The sequence below is a fragment of the Elaeis guineensis genome, chromosome 4, assembly GCF_000442705.2.
Source record: "Elaeis guineensis isolate ETL-2024a chromosome 4, EG11, whole genome shotgun sequence".
In the NCBI taxonomy this organism is placed as follows: Eukaryota; Viridiplantae; Streptophyta; class Magnoliopsida; order Arecales; family Arecaceae; genus Elaeis; species Elaeis guineensis.
The window spans coordinates 64,026,752-64,041,321 of NC_025996.2; the positions used below are offsets into that span (position 1 = coordinate 64,026,752).

The following is a 14,570-nucleotide window of genomic DNA, read 5'->3' on the forward strand; positions in this document are numbered from 1 at the left end:
CATTGTACAAAGGGCCATGGTGCTATAATCGATATCAACTAACTAGCCGGTTGATGTTGTATATTTACATACCTTTGATATGGTTCACACCTCTGGACAAGTTCAGCTGCATCTTTCTTCATGGTGGGCCAATAGTATCCTTATCGCAGGACTTTATAAGCTAGAGATTTGCCTCCCAAGTAATTTTATAAATTCCTTCATGTACTTCTCTAAGTGTATAGTCGGCATCTGTAGGTCCTAAGGACTTTAGCAAGGGACGTGAGAACAATCTTTTGTAGAGATGACCATTCATTATTACATATTGAGAGGCCGTCCATCTGACTCATTTGGCTTTTGAAGGATCCGCAAGAAGAATCTCATCGATCAAGTATTAGACGATCGGATCTATCTAGCTTGATTCGATAGTGAACTGCAATACTTCTTCGACTTTGTCGATACTCTGCTGTTCGAGGCATTCAACGAATGTCTGACCCAGTGAGTTAAAGCGATAGTAGCCAATCATGAAAGTATGTCGGTCCGAGCATTTTCAATTCTGAGAGTGTGAAAGATCTTGAAATATTTCAAGCTCGCTGTAATATCTTTCACCTTCTGAAGGTACTTTATCATAGTGGGGTCTCGGGCTTCAAATTTATCCTGGACCATCCAGCAATTAGTTGTGAGTCAATGAAGATCTTCAAACTGTCGATCTCAAGCTCTTTGGCTATCTTCAAGCTGGCTAAGAGTGCTTCATATTTGGCTTGATTATTTAAGGCTTTGAAATTGAACTGAAGGGCATATTCAGTGACTACCCTTTCCAAATTTGTGAGTATAAGACCGGCTCCACTACTTTATGCATTAGATGCTCCATCTATGTGCAGCACCCAAGTCGACCTTAGGTCGGGTTCGAAGTCGTAACCTGCTTTATTGTATTATCATCTGTATCTTCTGGCTTATTGTCGGATATCATACATTCTGCGATGAAGTCAGTCAGAACTTGCGCCTTCATGGACAGTCGTAGGCAATATTGTATGTCAAACTTGCCAAGCTTTACTGCCACTTCGTCATCTGACCTGACATATCGGGTCGATGTAAGATCGTCTTCAATGGCTGATCTGTCAAGACTATAATTGGATGTACTTGAAAGTACAGATGAAGTCATTGTACTGATATAATTAGAACGTAGATCATTTTCTCCGCTCTTGAGTATCAGACTTCGACATTGTGAAGTACTTTACTGATGTAGTAGATCGATCGATGGATTTAATTTTTATCCTCCTGGACAAGCACCAAACTAACCACTTCTGTTGAAGTCGCCAAGTAGAGATACAATATCTCTCTGACCTTCGATTTTGTAAGCAAAGGTGGAGAAGCCAAGTATTTTTTTCAAGTCTTTGAAAGACTGTCGGTATTCATCCGACCATAAGAAGTCCTTTGTCTGTCGTATAGTTTTGAAGAATGGCAAGCATCTCTCGATCGACCTACAAATGAATTGGCTGAGTGCGGCAATCCTTCCATTGAGTTGCTGTATCTCTTTCTTTAAGCTCGGATGCTTCATGTTGATGATGGTCTTTATTTTTTCAAGATTAGCCTCGATTTCTCGTTGTGAAATAAAAAATTCAAAAAATTTTCGGAGGTTATCTCAAATGTACACTTGGTCGGATTTAACTTCATCTGATGTCGTCGAAGCATGCCAAAGGCTTTCTCCAAGTTTCGAATATGATCTGAAGTTTGGAGACTCTTCACCAGTATGTCATCCACATATACTTCCATATTTTGTCTAATCTGGACCTTGAAAATCTTATTGACGAGCCGTTGATAAGTAGCTCCAGCATTTTTCAAACCAAAGACATTACTTTGTAGCATTATATGCCTTTGTCAGTTACAAAACCTGTATGCTCCTCATCTTCTGGTGCCATCCAAATTTGATTATACCCAATAAAGGCATCCATGAAACTCAGAAGTCGAATCAACCAGTTGATCAATTTTCGACAATGGAAGCTGTCCTTCAGACAAGCCTCATTCAAATCCATATAGTCGATACAGATTCTCTACTTTCCATTGGTTTTTCTCACCATTACCACATTGACGAGCCAATCGGGATATGTAACTTCTCTGATGAAGTCTACTGCGAGGAGCTTGTTGACTTCTTCATCAATGATCTTTTATCTTTCAGGGATAAAAAGTCACTTCTTTTGTCTCACTGGCTTAATATTCGGGTTGATGTTAAATCGGTGAGTTATTAGTTCTGAAAGGATCCCGGATATGTCGGTGGCCAACCAAGCAAAAATATCGGCATTGGCTCAGAGTAATTTTATTAATTGTTGCCACTTTGGGTCGGGCAATTGCGATCTAATTTGGATGATTTTCTCAGGATCTTTTCTTTCATTAGGATGAAAATCAGTTGTTCAGCTGGTTCACCCCTTTTCTGATTCTCTCTTTGGTCTAATTTATCGACAAGCAGAGAATCTTCAGGTTTATTATTTTGGGTGGAGACAAGAAAGCAACGTCAGACAAGTTGCTGATCTCCATGCATCTCTCTGACTACATTTCTCATCAAAAGTCAAACTAATAAATAGTATATCGAAACCACTGCTTTCAAAGCGTTGAGTCCGGATCGTTTGAATATGGCATTATAAGCGAAGGCACTCGAACTACCATGAACGTTATGAAGATGGTGCTCTATTGTGGTTCGATCTAGCGGTTAAGGGAAGAAAGATTTTTTCTTCCACTGTGACAGCATCTCCTGTGAAGCTGACTAATGGCATCGAGAATCTCCTGAGTCGATCAGTCAGTAGTCGCATTCGGAAGAAATTAAATAAAATAGAATATCAGTTGAATTTTATTATCTACAAGATTCTTTTTACATCATAATTTGCTATTATTGTCGAGACAACAACGTATCATCATGGAGAGTCTGAATTCTTGAACATCCTCTTTCGAAAAAGTTATTACATTGTTGAGTCATCGCGTTTTGCCGACTCTTCTTCAAAAGTTGCCCCCCAGTCCAATCATTCGAGATCATGTTGATCACTCTTGATCGACTGATTATTTACAGCTTCCTCAGTCAGCTGAGGTCGTTAATCGAAGAGGTTGAGTTGACGGATCTCTCCGATATTTTTTGAGATAGCCTCATCGAATCAGGACTTTTATCTCATCCCTGAGTTGAATGCATTGTTTGGTATTGTGACATGATCACGATGGAACCGACAATACTTTCTCTGATCGTGATTCCTCGATGGAGGGTGTCATAGGTATTCTGCTCCTTTGATCTCTATAAGAATCTACGCACAGGAAGCAGAAAGAGGAGTGTAGGAGTCATACCTACTGTAACTCGATCTTGGACTCCGTCATCGGGATGAAGTTCGCTTATTGGAAGGTGGCTGACTTGACTCGCTGGAGGTCCTTCCTTCTTCTGTTTCTTTTTCTTCTGACCTTTGCCTTCTGTCTAACATTGATCAGAAGCTCTTTCATCTGTGCGCATATACTTGTATGCACGCTCTAGAAGTTCAGCATAAGTTTGAGGGAGAGTCTTGTCCAAAGAATACATAAATCGAGATCCCTTCAGACCTCTTTTCATGTCGATATGGCATATCTTGATTGAGGTCCTTGACCTCAAGAATGCCGCATTAAAATGGCCACAAAATCTCGAAGTGTCTCAGTCTCTCTTTGTTTGATCGAGAAGAGACTATTGGAGATTCGTACGGCCTTCGACCGGTGCTGAAGTGAGCCACAAAGGAGTGTTCGACTGTCTGAAGGAGTATATGCTTTCCGACTGAATCCGGAATACCAGACTTGAGCAACTTTTCGAAGAGTCATCAGGAAGCCGATGCTCGGTTGCCCCCTAAATTATCATGGGAGCCTTGTAGCTCTCAAGGTGGTGGATGGGTCGGTGGAGCCGTCATATGGCTCCACTTGTGACATCTTGAATCGAGATGGGATCGGCTCGTCCAAGATGTGCCGAGAGAGAGGCTGGGCGGTGTGAAAGTTGTAGTCGTTGGAGGACTTCTGACCTTCCATCTGAGCTGGATGAGTCGGTGGTTGATTTCTTGAAACTTATGTTCGTAGTCATCGAACCGTCATTGTGAGAAACTCCAGGGTAGAATCCCCCGACGAGTTTGAAGGAGAAGCAGAAGGTGTCCGAGTCATTTCTCCTCCTAATGCGGTCGAGATGGGAAGGAGAGGAACGTCGTGAGTGGTGGATGGCACGGGAGAGTACCGAGAATGCCGCTGTTTGTCTCGACGGAAGAGCCGAGACGGTCACTCCGAAGAAGGAGAAGGTGATCGCCGTGGATGACAGTGGTGTGCCTGGACAGCACCGACTGTGCCATCGGTTGCTCCGCCGGTGGCTGCCATTGGGTTTATTGTTGTTGGAGGCTTTTGACTGCCTCCGTGAGAAATTCATTTGCTGCACAAGTGCAGCGATCTGAACGTCCGTGGTGATCACGGGACGTGAGGAACTAGGCTCTGCTACTGGAGAGGGGAGGAACCTCTTCCCGACAGGAAGAGTGCCTCGTTGATCCGGTTACATCGAGCATTGGACTGTGGTCTTCGTCATGGTGTATATCATTTTTTTCCTACTTGGGCATCAATCTGTTGCGGCCAACTCTCATCGTCTATCGTCGAAATGAGTACCTGCAAGATAGTGTCCACACGGATCGGATTGTGTCCACGGAACCCTCCGATGCTTAAGTCAGCGAAGAAAGTTGGTGAATAGTAGTTTTTGAATGTAGAAAGCAACAGAGTTCTGGCCCAAGCTTGCTTACCCATCCTGCTCACTTACTCCCTTTTTATAGATAATTCTGGTGTAACCGTCGAACACGTGGCTCCTTTTTTATGGCACTAAATTATCGGACCATAAATATGAAATTAGTGAGGCGTTAATTTTTCTTAATAGCCGTGACACATAGTTGATAATCGTTTGTGATGGTTATGGTATGTTGAGCAGATTAGCCGGTCATATGTCGGTAGAACTGACTATATGTCGGTAGATTCTTTGAGCGACCATCGGTCAGTATTTTATTATGCCGATGATTTAAGTTGTTCGCTGTCGATCGATAGTATCGAATTATTAGTCGGTCAGTCGACATTAGTTGGCCAGCCACAATAAATCGGTGCGGTTCCTCAGTCGATCGATGAAGAGTCGGAACTGCATGTCAGCCAATGCGCAGTCGAGTCGTGACGATCAAAATCGAAGATCGATCGATTTACCCCAACAATATATATAGACACACACACACATATGTACATATGTGTGTGTGTATATGTACATGTGTGTGTGTGTACATATGTGTGTGTGTGTATTATATATATAACATACATAACATACATACATACATACATATGTATGTATGTATGTTATATATATATATATATATATATGTGTGTGTGTGTGTGTTGTGTTGTGTCTATATATATATATATATATATATATATATATATATATATATGTTTGTATATGTATATATATGTACGTATATGTATATGTATGTATATATATATGTATGTATATATATGTGTATATATATGTATATAAAAGAAGCCGAAGATACCTTCAAGGAGCAGGGTGAGGAGCTGCATTCTACCATTTCAGCCATCTGCCTCACATCTTTTTCACACTTTTCCAGATTCTCTGGTGTTTTATCAGCTCTCTCAATAGTCAAAAGGTTTTCTGATTTACTACTTGCCATGCCAACTAGTATAAGAATTGCTCCATTGACCCCATGAATCTTTTCACATTGAGGTTCAGAGTTTGAAAGTACATATAAAAGAAAGACAGCTTCACAATTGCACGGGTATCCCCTGCAGCCATAGCTTCGGACACAGCAAGGAAATTGAGAAAATATTATCAAGAAACATACCACTCAAGGAAGATGCGGAGCATTTGAAAAGATAACCAGCAACAAGCCCAAGGACAACCTTATTGCCGTTGTCTTCTTCAGCCAGCCACAGTACGGAGAGTTTCTAATGTTTTGCTTCACACTCTCCTGTTGCTACTATTCATCATGCCCAAAATAATAGGTGTTGTTATGGTGGCTCCAACTTTCCGTTCTCGATCGCTGTCCGAGGAGCCACCTCGGTATCGGACCAAGAAGACTTCGAATGACTGTTTGATAAAGGCTTGGCCCAGTTGGACTTTTGCATGATTCAAGCCGATTTCTCTACCCTTGCATATGTGGGTCAATTATTCTGCCCTCGTACGCATAATAGTCGCCCACAATGGCTGCGCTTGATATGGGCACCATGGATGCAGATCCATTACCAAATACCACGGTCAATCTATGGAGTTTGGGGAATGGACTACGGTCTTCCCTTTATATAAACGGAGAAGAAGAGAGCCCTCAGGTAAGCACTCACTAATGAATAATCTCTCTATTTTCTTCTCCTCTCTGTTTCGACTGTTCTCGAGATTCGGACTTAAATATCGAAAGATTTTCAATTGAACAAGCTCCAACAAATAGATTTTTTTTTTTTATTTTAGATGATCTTTGAAGGAAGGCGCTACCCTCCTATTCGGATTTCGACCGACTATATCCAATTTGACTAGGCACCAACCCTGATTTGAAGGTTTGTGGCGACAAGTATCAAGTCCACATTTTTTACCGTATGCTTGTTGGACCTTTTTTCTGACAAAGATATATGACAAGGTTTAGAGCTTGTAAAATATCACTTTTAGCTTCCTGAAGTTAGAGATCGAGAAGCATTGTCAAGCTAGAGCTTCATTTCTCCGGGTCTATTCTTCATAGTATTCCTTGAGCAATAGTAAGGTTCCGCTCTTTCGGTGTCAGTAGGCAAATTGGCTTTCTTCCACCGTCCCTACGTCTTTGAACCACTTCTCAATAGCTTCCCTCTCAAAGGTCTGCCCATTCTCTAATGTAACAGGGTCCCTCATAATTTGTTTCGTAAGTGGGCAGAGAAAGGCCTTATAAATAGCCTCAATGTGCAACTGTTCATGATTATTCTGAATTCTTGGTAAGACAATAAGTCTTAATATTTTATTTTTCAGAAAAAATACCTGTTTCTTTTTTTTCTAACACGTGGCTCCATGCCGTGGGACCGCGTGTAGTCGCCTTTGGGTTTAGGTTACGCCCGATGGTTATCGGACAACTTTACGCTCCGAAGCACTATCAACCGTCAGATGGTGGTTTCGATCTTTAAGAGTCGTAACAATAGATAGAACCCAGAAAGCCGACCAAATTGAACCCAAGGGCAGAATAAATCAAACATGATGAGAACTGGGTTCGATCGTTCGCCGCTCCTCCTTCCGACTCCCGGCCTTCCGACCCGTCCACCTGCCTTCTCACCGTGGCCGGACCGCTCCTTCCACTCCGGCGAACGTCTCGGAAAAATTTGTTTCCTCTCGCCCCAAGCCACGTTCACTGCTGCCACCGCCGGAGGCGTCCCCATCCACCTCTCTCCGCCGGCTACCGTCGCTAACTCCGCCTTCGCATACCAATCCTCCTTCTCTCTCGTGCTCCTCCAACAGTCTTGGTAATCTTTCTCTATAGATCTCAAAGGAAACGAATGAAGTCTTTTTCTCAAAGATAGAGGAATTAACTTGAGACAACTCCACCTTCTAATGACCCTATTTCGAGTTGTCATCTCCTGTCTTTATAATTTTCTTTTTTAATCATCTAATAATTTAGGTCCAACTGTTTATTCTCTTCTGGACATTGAGAAATGGTTTCAGTTCAAAGGAAGTGATTTTGAGAAATTTTTCTGGCTGGTAGATGATGTAATATGTCATCCAATCCATTTACGGGGAGACCGTAGAAGAGGAGGAGAGGACTAGAAGAGGGGTCGCCGTGCGATTAAGGAATCTCTCGGGTGCTTACGCAATGTTCACCAATGACCAGAGACAGTTGGAGCGCACTGGGAAATACGGCACCCCCAGGGCTCAATACCTCCAGGTAGGCACTCTTTACCCCATCGTCTGCTCTAAACGTTAGTAGAGGAGTCCTTATGGGTCTTGACGTTTGTAGCTTAGCCAGTTAGCACTTAGAAATTTAGATTCTTAAAATTATGTTTGGTTGATGAGATTTTAGAATATTGGATGCCTACAAAAAGAAAAGATTTTTTTTTTTTTTTGATGAATAATTGATAGAATTAGGCTATAATCTTATCAGTTGGAGTTTCTTAGCCTACAATTAGCTATCTACGCTCTCTACTGTCCTGAATATTTATGTTGCATGCATGGTTATGATTTTAAGTCATTTTAGTTAACTGGACTTTGTTGCTTACCAATGCATTCCTTTTTGTTTCAGGAGCTTGTGACCGAGTTTCAGGGCACATCCAAAGAAGGTAATATGAGTATTAGTCTGGCTGTGCTATTTTTTTTTTCTTTTTTTGTGGTTGTACATAATTGAGTGCTTGTTTTCTCTTAGAGTTCTTGTAGCAGAGAATCCATGGTTCTAGAATTACTTGCTGATAGACAGCACTTATCATCAGCAGAGTACTGCATCTATATGTTTAGAGAAACTTGCTTATCAAGTTAATGGTATGAGATAGCCTTTTGTTTTCTGTTACCTGGATTAAGCAGCAGACTATTGATCCTTTGTCCTTAGATGTATAATAGAATCAGAACTAGTAAATGTGCTGGCCAGTGCCTTCTTATTGTTTTTATGTTAAGCTGGAAATGGATCAGTCTTTACGAGATTGGAATCTTTTTATTGCAATCTACAGTTATGTTTATGCTTTAAGACTGATTATGCCCAAGGAATAAAGTCTGAAGCTTAATGCATCCTCTTTGCGAAACTATGCTACACATTAACCTACAAGTGCTTTTCCATAGTTGTTGGGTCTTGATTTATGAATCCAACATCTTTCTTTCTCATCAAGGACCATTAGCTCTGTCCAGTTTGAACTCTCTTGATTCACTTGTATATTCATTTGATGGTTTATTGGGTCTTGCATTCTTCTCTTCAAAAAAACAGTCGCAGATTGAGTCCCCTGGCTAGAATTGCTGTTTTGGTCATTATTGTGCATAGCCATACTATTTGAACTTGGTCCCATTGCTCTATCATTAATGTTGGCAAAATTTTACCATGTTATTAGCACATATCCACCTTAACATACTTATATTGGTTAATCTCTCAAACATTGTGAACTATGCTACTGTTGATCTTTCTGCATCCTTCCCTCTATGCAATGATGTGTAACATATAAACTCACTCCCATATTCTTGCACTTTAACTTCTCCATTCAGAATAATATTGAGAATATCTTCATTTAACTATCAATTTTTTATATGTTTAAACTGGAAATGAATTGTGTAATTCAATATAGATTTCGTTGCATGTACAGTTTAATTTTTTGCTTTCACGAAACACTCTTTCTAAATAATTAAGTGGTATATATCAGATGTATGCTAAGTCATTGCAAATGCAATATTCTTGGCATGTTTCTGGTTTGATAAGAGAACTACTATGTAGAACTTCTATAATTTACTCCTTGTTGGTCTCCATTACTCCAGGAGCAAAAGACCTCCTTAAAAAAATGACAGCTGAAAATTTTCCTTGTTCCCTTTTCTGAGGGACTCCAAGTACTCACTCTTTTGGAAAAAAAAAAAAACTTAAGTAAAGGTTGAAAACTATATTTCCAACCACCCTTTCACCTTACTAGTTATATATGACTTTGGGTGGCGGGGTGGTAGATCCACATCTTAACTTTGGCTGTCATGTAACTAGCATATTACCACCAAAGTGGGTCCAATACTCCAACTACTAAGTATTTAATCTGGAGTAAGGCCCATATCAGACCAAATTAAACAACTGATATTTTCTGGTACCCATAACGGATCCAACAGCAAATAATGCAATCAAAGGACACCGCTCCTTCTTCAAAAGGATATCTCCTTTTAGAGAGGTATTTCTAAAGGTAGGGGAGAAAAAGGAATGAATACTCCTTCCTGCTTACTCACTTCTTCCCTCTAACTATTTTCTTCCCTTTTGACTTCATTATGCTCTTATATTCCTTTGCTTTATCTCTCGCTTGCATTGAGTTCCTTTTTGCATGCTGAACAGATTCCTCTTTAAGTTTCTTTTCTGTTTATCTCCTTGAGAATTTCCCTCTACCATTTCTTTTTGCCTTCTTGAGTGCTTCATCTTTCCCAACTTCTAAGGCTTGGGAAATGACATCACGCCCTATTCTGTCATTTTCTTTCATTTGTGATCTTAGTTCAGAATTTAATTTGTTAGAGATTCTCTGAGTTGCTAGAAGATATGTTTATGTGGGAAACTAATTAGAAGACTGTGATAAGCTAATTTATATGCTTTGTGGGAGTATTTACACATCAGTTTGGGTTCTACAATGTTACATATCTAGCTATTGTTTTCTGTTTAGCATACTGCCTGTTGGATATGATAATGTATTCAGTAAATCGGTGTCACTGGTTCCATTAGATCTACAAAGTTTAGCCTGCATTTATATGAAATCTAGTTGAGGAGGTGATGCAAGATACTGCCAAGAAAGTCAGTTGCATAGATTTTGTGGTGATTTGTTGGTTAACTGCTTAAATCTAGCTTTTATTAGAGGACCTAACTTTACGGCAGCAAACTGGGTAACTAGTGAATTTAAACAAATAGGGCTGTGAACTAAAAGCACTGAGTAATTGCTTACATGCGTTATTGTGACTAATATGTTAGTAAAGTGTATTGTTAATTGTTGCAAGATTTTGGATTGATTGTATAAGAAATTCTTGATATGCATGTCTTTAGGAGATAACACAAACATGGCGCATGCACACAAGACATGTGATAGCATGTGTATTCCATGTTTAGATTTTTGTTTGCTGAAATATCTCGGTGCTGCATCCCTTGAGTTCTGTATAATTCTATGTTTACTGGAATTTGATAATGGACCATGGCCCATTTTGACTCGTGGCTTTCTATCATTTCATCATGTGACAGAATCAAAAGAGAGAATTGTTGCCCATTTGGCTAACTTCGCATACGACCCCTACAATTATACATTTCTACGCCAGGTACTGAACTTGGATATTTATTGACCTGAATATGGATACTTTCTTGTTATGCTCAAAAACATGTTATTTATGCAGCTTAATGTTTTGGAGCTATTCCTCGACTGTATAACGGAGCCAAATGAAAAACTTGTTGAATTTGGGGTTGGTGGTATTTGTAACTCATGTGCTGGTGAGCAATTTGAACTAAAAAATTAGTTAGTTTATGGCAGAGAATTACTTTTTGTTTTTAATATGAAACTAGCCGAAGACCCGCATGTTGTGTGGGGCTAGATGTACGAAAATATTTTTTTTTCTAAATCTGATCAGATTGAAAAAATATATATATAAATAATAAAATAATATTAATTCAAATTCTTAGGATCACTTCATATTCTTAACTACCTATATAAATAGGCTTTAATTGTAAGAATATAATAATACCATACATTAATAACATAATTTAATGTGAAGAGGTATTCTTTCCAAATGGCACAATAAAACTCATTTGAGAAGTCGAGTTGGCAACACTCTAATACTCCTTCACAGAGTATTGTTATATATATATATTTTTTTTATATATATATATATATATATGATGTGTAAAAATAGTAGTGGTTTTTTTTTTGCTTACTGTAGATGTATGTCGACATTCACTTTGGCATAGTTTAATGTTTTGGTACAGTAGTTGATTACATTAGGTGTAATTCTATGATTTTTATATCTGCACAATTGATTAACTTTGCATGTTTTTATTTGTCGAGATAAGTATGCACAATTAGTTGAATTATTTGCTGTGCTGCAGATCCAGCAAATGCTGCGGTTATTATTGAGTGTGGTGGAATCCCTTTGATCCTACAATGCTTATCTAGCCCGTTAGAAACACTGTAAGTATGTGTACTTGGAAACATATGTTAGAGATGGCTAGATTTCACTTTGTCCTCCAAATGAATAGACTTGAAGAAATATTAAAAAGAAAACAGATACCAGATGGCTAACCCATGTAGCCATCACAGGCTGGCATTATGGTAACTTGCTTTCTTAGATGCTAAGTGGATAATTGATTTTGTTGTTTGTAGCAGATCCCTTTGATTAATAAATAATAATTTTCTTGAAATAAGGCTCTGTTTGTTTTCCTTGAACTCAATTGCATGCATTCAAATGCAGAATGCAATTGGAAATGCTGCAATTAGAATTGCAGTTGCGAAAACTATTTCTATTTGCGGGTCCATAGTCAGAAAGTGCAAATGCAGTTACATCCATTTGATGATGATGGAAGATAACCCTGCTAAACCCTCTTAAAAATGGTGAATTGCTTACTTTTGTGGTTATAGTATAATAATTATTTTAATATTGTTATAGTTAATAAAAATAATATTATTAAATTAACATTAGATTATTTATATCACTATAATATATTTTGATTACATCAGTGCAATCATAGTGCAATCATAAATATATGTTTATAATATATTTTATTATAATAACTAACAATTTTTTTTATATATAAATTATAATATGATTATATTTGTGGTTATTGTAATATTACTCTCAGATTATAATAAGAATCATTATGGTGCAACAATAATAATTAAGTATATTTGATCATTATAGTCATTTTATTGCTAATGTTATAACAATAATTATCATAGTAATATGATATTATAACATTTATTTTCTGCTATAATAGTTATGTATATGTTATCATAATAAATTATATTATATAATATACTTATTAATATAACTAATATATTCACTATATTTAAATTATGTTATAAATTAAATTCAATGTTGTACATAGTGAGGGGACTCTTTTGAGGATTGCTTCCAACTAAAATAAATCTTGTAATTGGAACTGCGGCTGATTTTTCATGCAATTCCAATTCCAAGATTTAGACTCTTTTTTGCCATATAAAACTGCCTGCAATTGCAATTATAGGCTTCTAAACCCCTATTCTGTTTGCAGTTTAAATTAAAATGTACGGCTAATTTCATCTGTACATTTTGAGATTTTTCTTGGCTGTTAATTTCAAATGTAAATTGCAGGTGAGTTATGCTCTTGGAGCTCTATACTATCTCTGTAATCCTTGACCAAGAAAGAGATCTTGAAACCAGAAGTTGTTGAAGTAATAAGAAAATATGCTGCAGCTGAAGGTGTTAATGTGACTTTCAGCAATCTGGCCAATGCATTTTTGGACAAGCATGTAAACCAATGAAATTGATAAATGCTGATAGTAAGGTTGGTGTAATCCCTCAGTTCTGATATTCCATGCTTAACATCTTTATTATTATATTCTATATTTATTAACCTCGATATCTTCTCCTTTTATGTCAGGCAAGTTGTGTTTTCAGGTTTTCTTGTTCCCTTGATCTTTAAATTCCCTGAAGAGATATACTGGAAAGGCAAACTGACAAAACTGAATACTTGGTAAATGCTCATAATCTTATGTTAGAAGATTTTAATTTATTTGACGTAAAACTAATCTTCCTTTTTCTCCAATGCAGATTGCGGCTCCACAAATGTTGGCAAAGTTGCTGATGTTTCTATATTCCAAGCCCTTCAAGTATTCTCTCAACATTGTAATGTGATAATATTTAGGCCAATCAAGGAAGATGCATAAAAGCTTGATTATTGTAGTGGTCCTAAGATAGAACCCAACGATAATCTAAATTACAACTTGTAGTATGTACCTGAAAAGGAAAAAAAAAAATACAACTTGTGGAGAGGAAAAGCATAAGAAGCATGATTGATGAGAGCTAATTGCATCCTGTTTTCTACATTCTTTGTGAATGCCTTCATTTCCGAATGTTGATATTGATATAGTGTGACTTGGAAGCTAATTCAGATTATGGCTCATGGGAAGTGGAGGGAAAAAGAGACAATTTTTGAGAAGTAGAGAGGATTTTTGTTTGGTTGAAGTTTTAAAGAGGAGAATAAAAAATCATGTTTTATGGGAAGATACTTTCTATATTTCATGGATAGTAATTCATGGAAGAGATGGGTTTTGACGTGTTTTATGGGATGAGAATTGATTATACTTTTTTTTTTCTAAAAATATTCTTTTGAGATTTATAGTTAAGTTTTGTAAAATATTAATGGATGATTAACATAAAATACTGAATCGTGATATAATATTATATTAATATTATTCTAATATTTATATAATATAATATTAATATTAATATTATAATATTTATTATATTTTTAATATTATTTTAATATCTACACTAATATAATATTTTTATTAATATTAATATTATATTATATCTATATTAAGAAATTTATTATATTAAGATATTAATATCATATTAATATAATATCAATATATATTAGTATTATATTAACATAATAAATTATTATGATTTAATATTATATTATAATATATTAATATTATATTTATATTAATATAAATATAATATTATTATTTATATAAAGTTATTGTATTTTATATGTATTAAAAGTATAATAGATATTTTATACAGTTTTTCTAAAAATATGGGTGTTCAATTAAATATTAGGTACTTTGCAATATTTACTTTTCATAGACAACTAAACATATTAAAATCTTATTTTTAGAAAATAATTTTTCAGTAAGTAAATTTGTGGGAAGAAATGTTTTTTCGATGAATCAAATGA

At 37.0% G+C, this 14,570-nt stretch overlaps 1 protein-coding gene and 1 pseudogene across 1 annotated transcript; one reads left to right on the forward strand and one right to left on the reverse strand.

Moving 5' to 3' along the window:
* The window catches only part of LOC105061532 (U-box domain-containing protein 44-like), a 43,308-nt pseudogene extending 35,925 nt beyond the window's left edge, over positions 1-7,383 (reverse strand).
* On the forward strand, positions 7,198-13,702 carry LOC105061518 (uncharacterized). The gene is given in 10 exon segments (XM_073256612.1): positions 7,198-7,467; positions 7,707-7,886; positions 8,241-8,277; positions 10,884-10,957; positions 11,033-11,126; positions 11,739-11,824; positions 12,980-13,019; positions 13,022-13,172; positions 13,269-13,361; positions 13,439-13,702. Coding segments are annotated over 7 exon segments (531 nt in total). The 5' UTR covers positions 7,198-7,467; positions 7,707-7,814; the 3' UTR covers positions 13,150-13,172; positions 13,269-13,361; positions 13,439-13,702.
* The last annotated feature ends 868 nt before the right edge of the window (positions 13,703-14,570 follow it).